Genomic DNA, 18,370 nt, shown 5'->3' with positions numbered 1-18,370 from the left:
CAGCTAAATGAAATTCATGTGATTTTTCAGACAAATAATACATTAGAAATTAACACAAATGTAAAAATGAAACCAAATATTTTCAACAAAGTAATTTATTTTTTCCTGAGAGACTAAATTCAGTACAATATTTGTTTTCATAACATTCAACATGTGTTATGTCAACCTTAACCACTTTCTATGCAGTGACTGTGGTGGAGTGGTCTAGTTTATTTCACTACCCTCAGTGTAATTCATTTGGTAGTTCTAAGCATATCAGTGATCAAAATGTTTCTCCCTACAGTTACTCCTGCATTCTCAATCAGTTTCTTCCGAACATCATCTAAAGAAAATTTATTTGGTGTGATTACACTCTTTCTTTTTATATATATACCAGGATTTCTAAAGCTAAGAAAAAACACTAACATTAAAAACATCAGTGTTTCTAGTCAAGGATATTTCAATTAAATTTCATCAGTACATTATATTATAGTTTAACTCATGCTAGAAACTTTAAAACCCAAGATCTTCTTTCTGAGTCACATAATATCAACATTTCATATTAATGAATAAATTATTCGGGTTCTAATACAAAGATATTAAGTGATGATAAACAGAAAAAGCCAAGCTTTCAAGTGTTCTTTTTAAAAAATACAGAAGCAAACAAATGAACATAACTACACAAAATATACACTAACTAATTGGCAAAACTAAACTAGTTAAAGATTAACCTAAAAAGTACATTTTAGAACTTCGTGATACCCTCATCAAAGACAGCAAACTAAGGGTATTAAAACAAGAGTCATTATTTTAGTTACTAGGCATCGAGTCTAAAAGATCCAGATAAAGGAATGTTTTATTTTGATTCAATTAAATACTTTGAAATTGGAAATATTTAATAATTGATAGTATAATTAAAATTTAAAGAATATACACTAATGATTTGAACAGGTTTTATATTCAGTAACTTGCATGGTTTTCACACTGGCACTTTTATCACTAATCTAGGAGAATCAGATGCATTTCCCTCCATATACTTAGGCACTAAGATTTCAAATTTATAAATTTGGTAGTATTTTAAATATTAAATTTTACATGAATATTGGGTTTATCCTTGTTTTCCTTGTTTCCTAGGTATTATCCAGTTTCATAAGGAAAATACTTTAAATCACAATCAAAACTTGTCTTGGTTACTAAACTGTAGCCATAATTGGGTTACAGTCACTTAGATTCATTATTTGGAATTATACTTACTAAGGCAGAACTAAATGAAACTTATCTCCTAGAAGAATTTCACATTTGCATTTACCTGCACTGAAGAATGGATTTAAGCAATTTTTGGCTGTAAGTGGATAGTTAATTAAATAAACTTGCTATCTTTGACTACTCAGAACTCCTGGAGTAATCAACTTTACCTTTGAGTTCACTTTAAACTGTATCTGATTCATTCCAAGCAGATTTTTTTAAATAGAAGTTAGACTTCATTGAAGTATTAACTTTAAATCTGAAAGAAAATTAATGTACTGAAAGTTTGACAAGTTCATTAAAAATTTTAGCACATCTTGATACATTTACTTATCAGCTTTTTAACTCTTCCTTCTGCTGGCATTTCCTTAATGTTTATTTGTTTCACCTCTCTGGTTCATTGGATTGCTACTATTTATGCTTTCATGGACTTTATCTTCACAGTTTACTAGATCTTGGAAGGCCTTTTCCATGTCAGCTTGGCCCGAGGTACTTGCTGTTTTTGGCAAGGTCATCTGCAGTGCACACCACAGGGTAGTGCGTGCTTTCCGGGTAGCTACACACATCTCTTTAATTGCTGTAGCGAGAGCAAAAACATCTGTAAAATAAATAAGGTTATTTTTTATTATTCACTTTAATACCCCTTACATCTTAAGTCACTCTGTGCTGTTGCTACTAAATGACCAAACTTTTTTTTTTTTACAAAAATAGTGATGGCTAAGTACTAATGAAGTACTTTGTTTTTTAAAATACTTATAAGTATTATTACTTTCTTTTATCTGTATAGCAATAACTATGCTTTGGTAAAAGAGACTAGTGTAAGACAGGTATAATTAAGTGTATAAAATTAACAAAAGAAAACAAAGTACTTTGGGAATAAATGTGATCATTTTGCTAATTTGTTCTTTAAATGAATATTAATTTTAGAAATCCAATCTTTTGGGCTGGGGAGATGGCTCAGAGGTTAACAGCACTGACTGATCCTCCAGAGGTCCTAAGTTCAATTCCCAGCAACCACATGATGGTTCACAACCATCTATAAGAGATCTGGTGCCCTCTTCTGGCATGCAGGCATCCAATCTTTTAATTTCAAGTATGACTTTATTAATATTCAAATTATTACACTGCTTTATCAAAAGAGTGCATTAACATTTGTACCTCTGTAGCTAGAAAGATGGCTCAGCAGTTAAGAACATTGGTTGCCCTTCCAGAGCAGTCATACATAAAATAAAAATAAATAAAATTAAAAGAAACCCCAAGTCATTTGTACCTCTGTCATCTTGGCACCTAGGCACTCCTTGTCTTTGTCGATTTGAAGCATTAACAATTTCATCCTTTCTTCGTGACTGTACAATGTGAATTGACTCCAAGTGTCTATCCAGTGCAGTAGAGATATTAGCATGAAGGGGAGAGCTTCGAAGACGTTCCATTTTGCCTAGTAAAGTCACAACCTGAAGGAAACATTTAAACCTTGATAAGGCAAACAAGTCTTTAATGAAAGATAGTAGAAATGAAAGCAACAATAATCGTTCAGTAAATAAACGGATGCTTACTCTGTCCTAACACTATGCTAGGGGAAAGAAATTAGCTTGTGTATGTTAGTTTTAAAAGTTGGAGTTGATTACTGAGAACAAACAATAATGAAAAATAAATATTAAACACAGTCATGTCAGAGCTGGGCGGTGGTGGCGCACGCCTTTATTCCCAGCACTTGGGAGGCAGAGGCAGGCGGATCTCTGAGTTCAAGACCAGCCTGGTCTACAAGAGCTAGTTCCGGGACAGGCTCCAAATCCACAGAGAAACCCTGTCTCGAAAAAACAAACAAACAAACAAACAAACAAAAGACACAGTCCTGTCACTGACTGTGCAAAGATAAGATCTGATATTGTTTTTGGCAAGTCTATAAATAGAGCTGTTAGTAAGAACCACCTAAAGGAGAATTTGAGTTAAAGGGACAACTACAGCTGGGCGTGATGACGTGCACCTTAATCCCAGCACGTGGGTGACAGGCTGGCAGGTCTCTGTAAATTCAAGGCCAGCCTAGTTTACAAAGCAAGTTCAAGGACAACCAGGGCGGAGAAACCCTGTCTGGAGCAGGGGAGACACAGACCATACAACAACAACAAAACACCCCACAAAATATAAAGATGACACCAGTGAGATGGATTGTTAAAGTGTTTGCTGTACAAGTTCAAAATCCAGAGTTCAGATCCCCTGCACTCATATGTAAATCTTGGCAGCCTGCCTATAATACCAGCACTCCACAGACAGAGACAAGATCCCCTGGTCAAACTGGCTAGCTAGATTAGCCAAACTGGTGAGCTGTGGGTTCAAGTGAGAGACCCTGCTTCAATATATATGGTGGAGAGCGAATAAGGAAGATATTCAATACCAACCTCTGGCCTCTACGGGTCCTTGCACACACATACATATTAACCCCTACATGTGGGCCCACAGATGTAAAATACATACATACATACATACATATATATGCATGTAAACCACACTCTCATGCATGTGCAAAACTAAAATGTCACTGGGTATATTAAATTAGTATGGGGAGTATGTTTAATATGCCTAGCATGTTTCAAAATTTAAACAATGTAAATTAAAGAACTTTTTGATTAATCAACATGTGAATATCAAATAAGTAGAATAATTATCATTGGGAACTAATTAACAAGTCTGTTCCCAGTCTTAAATATTTTCCTTCTATTATACACCAGTTAGATCCTTGAGGGGTAAATAGATAAAAGGAAAAAAGTATGCAAAAACTCCAGTGAACTAAAATTTATGTTTCTAAATAGGGAAGGGACAAGAGGGTAATGGAGATAAGAAAGACACATTTGTTTTAATCATGTGGAATCTGGATTTAAGAAATTACTTAAAGGGAAAGGTGGACAAAGAAGGTAATGGGGCAGGTAATGAGCAATGTACAGTAAAATGTATTATGGAAATGTCATAATTTTAATTTTTTAAACATTTTTTAAAGATCTGTGTGTGTGTATGCATGTACATGGGGTGATGTGCATGTGAATGCAGGTGCCCTGGGAGGTCAGAAAAGGGGACTGGATTCCCTGTTGCTGGAACTGATGGATGTGCTGCCTGATGAGGGTGCTGTGAACTGAACTTGAGTCTTCTGCAAGAGCAACATATGCTCTTAACCACTGAGTCACCTTTCCAGCTCCTACACATTTTTCTGTGTATGTATGTGGATATACATATGCATGACCCCATTATGTTAAAATTCAGGTGATAACCTACAGGAGTTGGTTCTCTTCTTCCACCCACCATGTGGGTTCTAGAGATCAAATTTAGGTCATCAGCCTTGGCATTAAGCACCTTTACACACTGAGCCATCTTTCATGCTTTTAAAGCACTTTAAAGTGTTGGATTTTAAAACTATTCTTTCCGTTAGGGATTATTTGCCAAGATGGGTTTGAAGTGGGATTCTTTTTAAAAAGTTTTTTTATTTTTTTAATTTTTCAAGACAGGGTTTGTCTATCCAACAGTCCTAGCTGTCCTGGAACTAGCTCTTGTAGAGATCTGCCTGTCCTCTGCCTCCCTAGTGCTGGGATTAAAGGCTTGCACTACCACCGCCCAGCTGAAGTAGTTTAAATTACTAAAATATTATGTTGCTGAGGATGAAACTCAAGACTTCACATGTTAGGGATAAGTGTTTGACACTGATGGACAGCTATCTCTAGCCCACTCAAATTACTTATTAAATTATTACAAATTAAAAGACTAAATAGAACTATTCTTGCCTTTCCCTAATATTCATCATAGTTATAGAACCAAAGATGAGTGTATTTGAGTTGTGTTGGGGAGGTGGCTCAGTCAGTGAAGTGCTAGCTGAGCAGGCATGAGAACCTGAGTTCAGAACCCCAGGACTCCTGCTTTTTATTTTTATTTTTTAAATTTTATTTTTAAAGCCAAACACAGTGGTCTGTACCACTGTGCTGAGGAAGTGGAGACAAGAGAGTACCTAAGTTTTGCTAGTAAACTAATGTAACTTGAATCCTAACTGGTATTAATAATAAAAATCTCAAGTCAGATATTAAGGGGGTGAAAGCTGAAAGATCAGAGAAGCAAAGCAGCCAGCCACTAGCTCTTACCTCTACGAAATCCTCAGACTGAATGGTGTATTCTGTCTCTACAAGTTCTCAGACTGAATGCCTTGAGCTCCTGTCTCCTCCTGCCTTATATTCCTCTCTCTGGCCAGCCAAATCCCTTCCTGGCTCCACCTCCCTAGTGTTGGGATTAAAGACCTGTGACTCCTAAGTACTGGCATTAAAGGTATGAGACCTCACCATCTGGCTCTGTTTCTCTTTGAGACTGGATCAATCTAGTATAGCCCAGGGTGATCTTGAACTCAACAGAGATCCATTTACCTCTTCCTCCCAAGTGCCTGGTCTCTATGGCTAACTAGTGGCTTTGCTCCACACTCTGATCCTCAGGAAAGCTTTGTTATAGCACAAATAAAATATCACCACAGAACTAGCCTAGATAAATCAGTGAGCTCCAGGTTCAGTGACTCAAAAAACTGAGGTGGAAAGCAATTGAGAAAGACACCCAGTGTTGACCTGTGACCTCAATATATACACACACACACACACACACATACACACACACAAGAATTTTTTTCAGCTATATGTAAGTGATTTTACTGTGTTTTTTGTTTGTCTTGAGCCCAGGTTGTTCTTAGACTCATTAATATAACTGAGGCTGGCCTTAAACTCTTTGTCCTCCTGCTTCCACCTACCAAATGCAGAGATTTCATATGTATGCCATCACACCTGGCTGTAAACATGATAATAAAATCCTTGACAACTCTAACTTGCTAAATTCCTTTAAATTTTTATCAAGTAATTTAAAAAAGACCATTATTGGACGTTTTGACAGCTTACTCTGGCTTGTTCTCGAAGTTCATCCACAATTAAGCGATCAACTCTAGATGGGTTGGAAGTCAATCTTGGAATTGGAGTATTATTAGTACTGGATACTTTTTTTCCTGGATAATTCTTGGCAAGGGCTAATTCAGTCTGTAAAATAATTTTTAGATATTAGATTTTAAAAAGTGGATAATATCTTTCACAGCTCTAAGAAACAGAACAATTTTCCCTTTAAATAAAATTGTTTTGGTATCAAAACACAACTATTATAAACAACATTCATATGCTAACTTAGAAAATGAAAAACTGAGCTGGGAAGTGGTGGCACACACCTTTAATCCCACCCAGCACCTAACAGGAAGAAGCAGGGAGGATCTCTATGTTTGAGGCCAGCCTGGTCTACAGAGCGAGTTCCAGGATAGCCAGGACTATACAGAGAAACCCTGTCTCAAAAAAATAAAACAACAAAAAAAGATAAACCCAAATATAAACCACAATACCATAATTTTTTCTCATACTTGTATATATTTTAATATTCTCCAACAATGTAATACTTTAAAAAAGAAAATCTACTTCATAGAAAATTTTAAGAGTTCAGATAACGATTGTTTCAAAACCCTGATCTTTCAATCTTTAAATGACCTAGCTAAGTCCTTACATCAATGATAAAATTTAAATATATCACAGAATTCAGCTTAGAAATAAATACTCTTAGACCACACTGGGGTAAACAAAGACAAGCAGATGGAACGCCCTGTTACTTCTACATGAATAGTTCTGTTACCTTTTTCCTCTCTTTTTCCAATGCTCTCCATTGTTCATAGCATTCTTCTAGACGAATATGAAGTTCACTAGCTGGTCCACTGCGGGTTTTAATTGGTCTTTGAAATCCAAACGTTGGCACAAAACCAGAAAAGGAATTATCACCATACATCATATCATTAAAATAAGGATATAAATGGCTTAAGTCATCATAAGAAAACAAATCATAGGAATCCAACAGTGGAACAACTGAGTGGCCAAATGGGTGGGTAGATCTTAGGGGAAACCCATTTGAACCAAGTTGTTGAAACCCCTGATTATGTCGTAAATCTCCTATCATATAATTATTAGAAAAGCATGAGGCCTGTGTGCGATTCACACGGCTATTTATATTGCTGTCTCCACTTCCTTGTCTGTGGCTATTAAAATGACCCTGTGACTCTAACAGATCTTGATATGCATTTTGTGGTAACCCATCAAAATGCTTTGGGATGTCTTCAGGATCATAATGTCCACTTTGGGGCTTGGCTTGAAAATTATGTTTGTTTACATTTTCTATTATCCCGTACTGTGAAGCTGAATAGCTATCACAAAATCCATTCGGCTGCTTTATTTTTTTCTCTGTAACCGATTCAAAGAGATTGTCTTCTCCAGTTTTTGTTAGTCCTTCCATGTGATTCACAGATTGAATTCTTTCTGCACCATTGTAACTAAAATCAAAACTAGAAAATGCTGAAGGGTTTTCTTGGCAATACTTCTGAAATAAATTGCTATTTGAGGTTAAATTTGTAGATGATAGTTGGGGGAAATCTGAAGAATGGCTAGAACCTTTTGAAGCTGCACTTAAATGACTATTTAATTTCATCAAGTTACCTTGATTTCGATAAGGAATAGGAAGGTTATTTTTTGTTTGAACATTCATCCAAGTTGGTCTGTTTAAGCTGATACCTCCTGAAGATGTTGCTGAATTCGAGAATAAATTCACTGATTTAAAATATTCTGAGTTTAGAGGATCAGGCTTAGCAAACTGTTGTTTCTCAGTGACATTAGCAAAATCATTATTAGCTGGACAAGCTGTGTGAGGCTTTAGTCCATATTCTGATTTTAAGCCAAAATCAGCAGTGAATGCTGCTTCCTTTGCAAACTGTTTTTCTGTCAGATGTGGTGTTGTTTTCGGAAATGCAAAATTCTGTTGGTCAGGTATTGTCTCCTCCATTTTTTTCTGATTTGCTGGTTTAACTTGAAATAACTTTGTATAGGCATCTGCTTCCACAGTTGGTGTTTCAGGTGTACCATTGGCTAATTTTTTACCATCTTGAACACTAAAATTTGAACATTTGTTAAGCTTTGCCTTATTAGGATGAGCATATTCTGGGTATCTACAATAATCAGCATTTTCATTATATCTATTGAATTGGGAAAGAAATATCTCTGCCCTTTTATGTTGTAATGGTGTTTCAAGACCTTTAGTACATATTTTCTCTCTTCCATAAGAGTAAGTATCAATTCCTGATTCTTTCATGATATCAGACAGACCTGTTTGTGGTGTAAAACAGTTTTTGATAAATGGATATTCTTGGAAAGTTGCCTTAACTGTATCATTTGTCTGAATATTGTAACAATTAGAATGATCACTTCTTGAGAGGTACAACCATTGTTCTTCAAGGTCTAAACCAGTATATCCATGATAAAGTTCATCTATTTTTTGTTGTGGTGTGAGATTATTATTATGCAAGTATTGCTTTTCCACTGCTGACACAGATTCACCACTATAAAAAGCTTGCTGAGAGATAGTTGTATCTATTGGCCTTTTGGTTTCTGTTAAGAGGTCATGGTGATCTACAAATCTGCTTGTGTTCATTGGCCAAACTGACTTTAAATTGGAGGAGCAGGTCCTAGAACAAGTAAACACATTTAATTACAATTTAAGTCTTAGAGATTTTATTTCCTCTGGAAACATTAGGGAAGATTCAAAAAACAAAACAAAACAAAAATCATTTCTCTTACCCGACACCACCAATCTTTCCCAACCTTTTCTTTTTTTTTCTTTTTTAAAGACTTATTTATTATGTATACCGTGTTCTGTCTACATGGATGCCTGCAAGTCAGAATAGGGTAACAGATCTCATACAGATGGTTGTAAGCCACCATGTGGTTGCTGGGAATTGAACTCAAGACCTCTGGAAGAGCAGCCAGTGCTCTTAACCACTGAGCCATCTCTCCAGCACCCCCCAACCTTTTCTTATAAACCATCACTGCTTCTAAACAAGTCAATCATATGGAATGTGCTATCTGCTCTAAGAGTTGTGTGCCAGGGGCTGGAGAGATGGCTTAGAAATTAAGAGCACTGGCAGTTCTTCCCAGTAACCACATGGTGGCTCACAACCATCTATAATGAGATCTCGTGCCATCTTCTGGCTTGCAGGAATAAACACAGACACTGTATGCATAATAAATAAATCTCTAAAAAAAAAAGTTGTGTGTGTCAAATAAATGTGAAGTAGTAACAGAACATAGTGGCATAGTACAAGTCATTACTTATGTCTGTGATGCTGGTGTAAAAAGCTTACTGCACTGCCAGTTGTTTAATAGTATAGGACACAGCTATGTGTAATATATACTATTAGGTGATGATAATGACTATGTTACTAGTATAGGACACAGCTATGTGTAATATATAGTATTAGGTGATGATGACTATGTTACTAGTTTATGCATTTACATAAACTACAGTATAGTTATATAGTATAGTTAACTATACTACAGTATAGTTAAAATTTTCAGATTTGTTTTTGTTATTTTTAATTATGTTTATGTATATGTATCTGCATGTGGGTATGTCCATATGTGTTGTTTCCTCAGAGGCCAAAGGCATTAAATCCTCTAAAGCTGGAGATACAAAGGTTATGAACCATCTCACATGGGTGCTGAAGAATGAACTTAGATTCGCTGGAAGAACAGCAAGTACTCTTAACCACGGTGGCATCTTTCCAGCTGTAAAAATGGTCATTACACAAGCAGCAGCCCTATGTGTTTTATGGTTACACTGTCTCTCGTCTCTCTTTGACTTTTGTTTGTATATTTGTAGACAGTGTCTTGTTATACAGCCAAAGTCAACTTCAAATACTTAAACTCTCTATGTAGCCCAGGATGGCCTCCTACTCTGAACTGCAATTACAGGCATGTGCACCCACTCAGACCACTTCACAGTTGCTGTGTCTTTTGGCTATATCAAGAAGCTATACTGAATGGTTGGTCTATACCATTTAGCTTTGGGTAAGGGTTGTTCCAGTGAAATAGTTTAATGATGCATTTCTTGGAACCTGTCACCATCATTAAGCAGTGCATGAGTACATGCATTTTAATTTTAATATCTTCACCACACTTTTCCAAAAGTCATTAACCAAGGTCTGAGGTGGACTTTAGGGTCTTACATGAATTGTTTAAACTAAGCAGATGGTAAGTATTTCCTTTGAAGAGATTATTATATAATTCAAAAGTGTGTTTTTAAATTTTTAATGAAAAAAAGATGTTTTGCTTAAAATATTTTTGAACCTAAGTATTTCAACTGGTTACACGTGTATGACATATTTTCTTATTTATTAATAGGGCACTTGGGTACTATGGATTCCACACCCATTTAAAACAATTAAAACATTCTAAAACCTCTACTGCATGAATCAAATCTGTATGTATTTCTGCACTGAGTTTTATCCTTCAAGGTCTAAGTTTAAAGCTTCTTGGAACTTATGTTCTGAAGCCAAACTTTAGCTCATGAACTCAAGGGAAATAACTATGAATTATGCAAGAGTAGTTTTTTCAAATCAACGCTCTTAAGCAAATAAAGTATTAGACTGAATTTCAGTTGTATGGAAAGTTCTTCAGCAAAATCAAGGTTCCTAGGAACAAACACTTTAAAATACCTACTATTCTATGATCCACTGTTAAATAAAAATAAATGTTAAACAAGAAGGTAACCTAGCATATGTCAATGAAAAGGTCCATTATACACTATAAAGCTTATATACTAACCCTTCAGCAAAATATGGCTGTGACTTATCCTGTTCTTCCAAAATGTTAGACACAAGTCCATATAAGTCTGTTTCACTGCCATAGTCATTTCTTTCGGTCTGAATCCTAAAAATGAATATCATATATAAACTATCTTATTTATTAAAATCAATTTCTCCTTCCATATATATTCCATTCTTTTTCTTTTTTATTCATTTTTCTTTCATGGTGCTAAAGATAAAAACCAGGACCTCATTCATGCTAGACAAATATTCTAATCCTGAGCTACATACATTCCCATCCCCTCTTATCATCTTTCCTCTAAGATATTTAGAATGACTCTATACATCATTTCAAACAAGGAAAAGACAAGAACATTTTCTAAGTTAAGTATATTATCTAGTATACATAAATATTTCTCCATTTCAAATCCTATGTCTAGTTTACATGTTTATTTTTCATTTCTCTATAACATATGCTATTAATTTAAAGTGACCAAGACACAAATTTCTGACTTAGGGTGTTAAAAAAAATGCTTAGTACCACACGTGAAAGCATGTCTAGTTCAACTATACATCATTCTAAACCTGTTCAGTTTTTTTGTTATTTGAAAACTAAATAAAGATGAGCTAGTGGCACACTGCTTCAATGCCAGCACTCAGGGGGTGGAGGCAGGCAGATATCTATGACTTCAAGCCCAGTCTGGACTACATAGTAATTCCAGGACAGCCAGGATTATGTAGAGACAGGGTCTCAGAAAGAAAACAACAAAAACTGTTGCTTGAGGCCAGCTTAGGTAACCTGCCTGAACCAACAAGAGATAATATATTTTTCTTTCTACCACCTCAGATAGGTGGGATATTTTAGAATTAAAAATATATTTGGCTAACACTAAAATATTTTATTGAGAAAGGTAAACGTTAGTAATCATCTAGTTATCTGTTGAATGGATAATCATTTGAAGTATTAAAATTATATTACAAGAGTATGTGACTTACAAACTGAACAAACACTGGTGCCATCAAGTCCAATACTTTTTTCCACTATACAGTACTAATTTATATATACAATGTTAATTTATAAAGATTCAATATGAAATTTTCTTTGTATATAAGATCTAGAAAATTTTTTATTTAATATTTGCCAAACCATTAATATTTATCATTGTGGAAGAAAAGACAGATTGGTCAAGATAATGTTTCACTTTTCTTTTTTATTTTATTTTTTATTTATTTATTTTTGGTTTTTCAAGACAGGGTTTCTCTGTGGCTTTGGAGCCTGTACTTGTTTCACTTTTCTTAACACAAATTTCTGAGAAGTTTGAATTTTTTCTTCCTCTCTCTCTCTCTCTCTCTTTTTTTTTTTTTTTGACGTGTACATCACTGTGGCTCTGGCTTTTCTGGAGCTCACTATGTAGACCAGGCTAGCCTTGAACTCACAGAAATCTGCCTATCTCTGCCTCCCAAGTGCTGGGATTTAAGGACTGTTGCCACAACACCTGGCCCAAATTTTTAATGGTATCTATTATCTATTAACTTCAATTATTTTTGAAGAATTGTGTATTATATAGTCTAATATTTCATTACCTATAGTTTTAATTTTTAATTAGTAGGATTCAACAAATATCTGCTTCCTCCTTAAACTGAAGATCCATAAACCTCCATCAATAGCTCTCTCATATGTAATTAAATGTAAAACATCACTCCTAAGCTGATCCTTCTAACAGCTTTCTGTAATGTTACGTATATATGTTTCTATATATTTTTATATTTTTGGTTGCGAGCCTAGTCTTTAATGACTGATACATCTCTCTAGCCCATACATACACACACACACTTATATGTGTATATACACACACATACATATATATAATCATATATATATATATAAATAAATATATATATGAATACCAGACTGTCCATGAACCCAGAGTTCAAGGATTAAAGAATGGCCTCACTCTCTTTTTTAATCTTCACTTGAAAGTCCCTGGTATGATATTATTGTTGTTATCTTAATTATTTGCAAGATTAAAAAGACAAGAATAATATTTACTGTATTAGTTCTATTTTCCCCCAATAAATGAAAAATTTGGCATGTAGTAAGCTCTTATTGTTTGCAGTATAGAAAATACTTTAAAAGTTTCATATTGCATAAAACAATACTTGTTGTATAAGGAAAATTAGTGAAAACTTAAAATTGGATAAAAATTAGATCTAAACATTTAAAAATTTGTATTTATGTAAGGATTTTATGACTATAAGTGCTTTATCTGCATGCATGCATGCATTCCAGAAGAGAGCATCAGCCCCCATTACAGATGGTTTAAGCTGCCATATGGTTGCTGGGAATTGAACTCAGAACCACTGGAAGAGCAGCCAGTGCAACAACTGAGCCATCTCTCCAGTTCCCTAACCCTAAACATTTTAAGTTTAATTACATTTAGGATTGGCAAGATGGCTCAGTGAGAAAAAGTGCTTACCACAAAGCCTAATGACCTGAGCTCCATCCCTGGGGCCCGCATGGTAGAAGAAGAGAACCAACTCTCTCAAGCTGTCCTCTGACTTCTATGTGTGTGTGTGTGCATGCACACATACCATACATGGGTGCACATACACATTTCTTAAATATTAAAAATATTATCTTTAGAAAGAAGAACTTAACCTGTGCTTTGGGGCCTGAGAAATGGTTCAGTGACTCACAAGCAACCATAATTTCAGTTCAAAGGATTCAACACCCCCGTCTGTGTGTGCAACAGGTACACACATGGCACACAGACATACATGCAAACAAAACACCTATACACAGAAAATAATCTAAAAGTCTTTTTAAAGAAATTTGAGACTATGTATTACCACAATCCCAGCACTCAAGAGGTAAAGGCAGAAGGACCACAAATAAGTAATGAACCACTGTCTAAAAACATTAACTAAAAGTTATACACAAATAACTGCCTAGTTTAACCTTTCTTAAAACTTTGATGAAGATAAAATTATATTCCCACTATATTAAAATAGAAGAGAGAGAAATCCAATATACTTTGATCGTTGTGCAATCATACTTTTAAAAAAGACCCAACCATTTAGCCTGAGGAAACTATTCCTATTTACCTGTTCTTTACACTGATCTGAGAACTAGAAGGTTGTTTAATATCATCTCCGTAAGTAGACCACGGCGCATAGAAGAGTGAGGAGTCTATAGAGCTTGCGTACTCTGTTGATGAAGAGAGTGGAGTGCAGGTCTGTCTTAGGTCTACATTGTCTTCATTCTAAAATTTTAAAGAAATTTTTGTACATCAGAGAGATCAAAATTTCATTTATTAGAGAGTATTAGGAAAATAATAAGAAAACATAATAATGCCGGCATTACAACATTCAACTCTAGAACATAATTATCTTAGCTACTCAGGAACTCTGCCAAAAGCTGGAACATAAACTTTTGCTGGCTATTACAGTTGACTGAAACGCCTCAACTCTGCTACCGCACTGATGCTGAGCAACTACAGACAGTATGTAAACAAATGAACATGTCTGTGTTGCAACAAATTTTTATGTACAAAAAGTTATCGATTAGATATAGAGCTTTTGTTAAACTAAAGATATATCAAGTCTCCATTAATAGCTTCCTTATATTAGAAACAAGGGGATCGGCAGGTGAGATGGTTCAGGGGGTAAAAGTGCTTGTCCTTGAAAACCTGCTGACCTGAGTTCTATATCTGGAACCTACAATGGAAGAACAGAACTCCAAAAGTTGTCCTCTGACCTCTGTAAGTGTGCCATAGAATGTGTGCACTTATACTCACATGTACACATCATATATAATAATAGTTTTAATATAAATGGTATTTTAAGTTAGAAAATAGACATCATTCCTTTAGGTTTCTTTCTCTTTGCAACAACCTATTGATAGCTATAATTGCTGTAGATCTAATATTATAAACACAGAAGACTTTGCATAGATAGTAGTAGTATTTTAAGTAAATATTACACAAAATTCACTTTCCTAGATAGGGTCTCATGTAGTCCAGACTGGCCTTGAACTCACCAAAAATGGCCTAAAATTTTTGATCTTCCTTCCTTCATCTCTCAAGATCTAGTATTATAGGAGTGCATCACCATGCAGAGCTTTACAAAGTTTATTCAATGGAAAACATACAACTATTTAAAACTCTAATTTTCATATAAATTCTACATACATTATTTTGGTTAGTCAACTTAGGAAATGAATACTATCTCTTTGTTGTTGTTGAGATAGGGTCTTACTCTGTAGCTCAGGCTGGTTTGGAACTCACTTTATAACGCAAGCTGGCCTTGAACTCACAGCAATCCTCCTGTCTCTCATTCCCAAACACTGGGATTACAGGCACAGCCCCACCTGGCTTCTCTATTTTAAAACAAAGAAATTAAGTCGAGAAAATAGCCCACCAACTCCTAACCAAGGGCCTTTCCACAACTTTTAAACTTTGAACCTACTCTGTATTTCCAAGAGATATTGTAAAATAAATAATAAAAAGATAAATATGTCTCTCGGAAATTTTAAAGCTATTACTACAATTAGAAGGAAATACAAGCAGCTGGGTGTAATGGCACTCATTTGCACTCCAGCACTTGTGAGATGGAGGCAGGAGGATTAGTTCAAGGTTAGCCTAAACTATTTGATGAGTTCAAGACAAACCTGGTCAGTATCAGACTCTGTCTCCAAAACTGAAGATGACCTTCAATGTCTGCTCATTCATTCTTACCTTTCCAGCATGAGGACCATAGGTCTGTACCACCATACCCAGTTTATGCAGTGCTAGGTATCACACTCAGAGCTCTGTGTGTGCTAGGCAAGCACTCTACCAACTAAGCTATAGCCCCAGCCCAAGTAAGTACTTTTTGATAAAAACAATTAAAATAATATAGTGGGAAATATATGGACTCTTTTCTGTTAAAATATTTATGAAAGTTTGGTAATATTTAAATATTTGGATAAATGTTAACTGCTTATATACTTCATATAAATAATTAAATGGATTAAAGCCAGCATCACTTAACCTGGGTATGGTGGCCAGACCTATACTCTCACCTCTGGAGAAGTGGAGAAAGGAAGATCAAAAGCGCACTGTCATATCCAGCTACATGGTGAGTTAAAGGCCAGTCTGAGTTATGAGACGATTTTAAAAGAGAAAAAGAAGGGCTGGAGAGATGGCTCAGAGGGGTAAGAGCACTGACTGTTCTTCCAGAAGTCCTGAGTTCAATTCCCAGCAACCACATGGTGGCTCACAACCATCTATAATGAGATTTGGCGCCCTCTTCTGGCATGAGTATACATAATAAATTGATTTAAAAAAAAAGAAAAAAGAGAGAGTAAAAAAGATCCAGGTTCTATATAAGGCATAAATCAAGCTACTGAGCTCTAATTTCTCAACCTGCAAATGGATATATTATAGTAAGTTATAATTCAGGTTAAACTATTCCTATGTATTGTTATAATTGAAAGTATATCAATATTGATGACCTGCTTAAAAATTTTCAAATAAAGAGAACTTGGGTTTAGGTATTTAACTCAGTGGAAGAGCATTTGCCTAGCATGTGCAAGGCCCTGGGTTCAGTCCTCAGCTTCGAGGGGGAAAAAAAAAGACAAAATAAAGAGTACTTGCAGGGGCCAAGAGAGATGTCTCAGCAGTTAAGAGTACTTGATGCTCTTGGAGAGGACCCAGTTCAACCCTCAGCATTCACATGGTGGCTCACATCCTTCTGTAACTCCAATTTCAGGGATGCACTCCTCATCTGACCTCCACAGGCAAGCACGTTGTGCACATACACACACGCAGATGAAAACACTCATGCACATTAAACAGCAACAAAACAAAAAAGAATTTATTCTATGCCTGATTAACAAAATTGTCTTGCCAGGACTTGTGGCGCATGCCTTTAATCCCAGCACTTAGGAGACAGATCTCTGTCTGAGTTCAAGGCCAGTCTGGACTACAGAGCCCATTCCAAGGCACCCAAGGTGCACAGAGAAGAGAAACCCTGTCTTTAAAGCCAAAACAAACAAAAAACAAAACAACACATTTCAGTGAGGTAATTAAAGACACAATAAAGAAAATTAAAAGTATAAAATTTTTACATTTTGCCAGGCGACGGTGGCGCACGCCTTTAATCCCAGCACTCGGGAGGCAGAGGCAGGTGGATCTCTGTGAGTTCAAGGCTAGTTCAGAGCAAGTTTCAGGAGAGCTCCAAAGCCACAGACAAACCCTGTCTCGAAAAAAAAAAAAAAAAATTTACATTTTAATTGTTTGAAACTTACAATAAAAGCTTACTATAAAACAAATATTATCTTCTTACTAAATAAGCATGAATTTTTTTACATTACTGATATGTTATATTAAGAACACGATGGAAACGAGCCAATGAAAAATCTTTTCTTAGGGGATTGGAGAGATGGCTCAACAGTTATGAGCACTGGCTGCTCATCCAAGGAACCCAGGTTCAAGTCCATAGATTCCACAGCTCACAATTGTGTATAACTAAAGTTCCAGTGGAGCCAACAGTTTCACACAGACATATATGCAGGCAAAACACATAAAATAAAATGTCCTCTGATCTCCACGTGTATGCTATGGTATGTTTCTGTCACACAAACACAAAAAAAATCTAATTTAAAATATCTGGGCTCTATATAGGACAATATAGATGTAATAAAAAAATTAAAAACAAAACCCTTTTTCCATGTGGAGCTTTTTTTAACATATATGGGACAAAACTTGTAGCTCTGATGTACAGTACATAGCAAGTGCCATGTCCTGGACTTGACTCTTATTTAAAACAAAACAAAAAAAGGAAAGGAGAGGAAAGGAAAGAAAGAAAGAAAAATGTTTTCTTGGGCTGAAAAGATGACTTAGTAGTAAGAGCACTGGCTGCTCTTCCAATGGCGTCATACATTTCAGGTGATCTGACGCCCTCTTCTGGTCTCCGGAGGTGGTGCGCTGACATACATGCTGGAAAAGCTATCATTCTTAACAAAATTTTCAAAATTAAAAAAAAAATCCTCTTATTTCCAAAGCCAGCTGTGTATTATGCAAACTCTATTTAAAATGTTTTCCTCTTAACCAGTTAGATGGCTTTGGGGAGGGGGCTGTAGTATTTGCTGCTATTTCTGAGGACCTGAGTTCAAAGCCCGGGACCCACATGATGGAAGGCTAGAAGTCTCTGAAAAGTCCTCTGACCTCCACATGTATACCATGGCACATTTCCGTTCCCCGTTCCCCCAAAAATGTAATTTTAAAAATTTGGGTTCTATATAGTGTAATATAAATGTAATTTTTAAAATATGAAAAGAAAAAAAAAACAGTTTCCCCCAGCTTTCTGATTCTGTTCAACTTTTTTCAATCTATACAGGGCTGGAGTTGTAGCTTGGATGTACCACGTCCTGGGTTTGAGCTAGAGCACCGACGGCGGGGGGGGGGGGGGGGGGGGGGGGGGGGGGGGGGGGGG

The 18,370-nt window shown here is 35.7% G+C and overlaps 1 protein-coding gene across 1 annotated transcript in view; it reads right to left on the bottom strand.

Annotated features, from left to right (window-relative positions):
• Nucleotides 1-939: 939 nt before the first annotated feature.
• Nucleotides 940-18,370, bottom strand: part of Meioc (meiosis specific with coiled-coil domain) — an 18,203-nt gene continuing 772 nt past the window's right edge. The window contains exons 3-8 of the mRNA XM_050156554.1: nucleotides 14,000-14,157; nucleotides 10,914-11,018; nucleotides 6,904-8,776; nucleotides 6,135-6,269; nucleotides 2,495-2,675; nucleotides 940-1,822 (exon numbers count right to left, since the gene is read on the bottom strand). Coding sequence (XP_050012511.1) covers nucleotides 1,593-1,822; nucleotides 2,495-2,675; nucleotides 6,135-6,269; nucleotides 6,904-8,776; nucleotides 10,914-11,018; nucleotides 14,000-14,157 — 2,682 coding nt within the window. The 3' untranslated portion in view covers nucleotides 940-1,592. The remainder of the gene's footprint in view (nucleotides 1,823-2,494; nucleotides 2,676-6,134; nucleotides 6,270-6,903; nucleotides 8,777-10,913; nucleotides 11,019-13,999; nucleotides 14,158-18,370) is intronic.

This window comes from Alexandromys fortis, unplaced genomic scaffold, assembly GCF_014885135.2.
Source record: "Alexandromys fortis isolate MF-2015 unplaced genomic scaffold, M_Fortis_MF-2015_v1.1 scaffold_31, whole genome shotgun sequence".
Lineage (NCBI taxonomy): Eukaryota > Metazoa > Chordata > Mammalia > Rodentia > Cricetidae > Alexandromys > Alexandromys fortis.
This window is presented reverse-complemented; position numbering and strand designations above follow the sequence as displayed.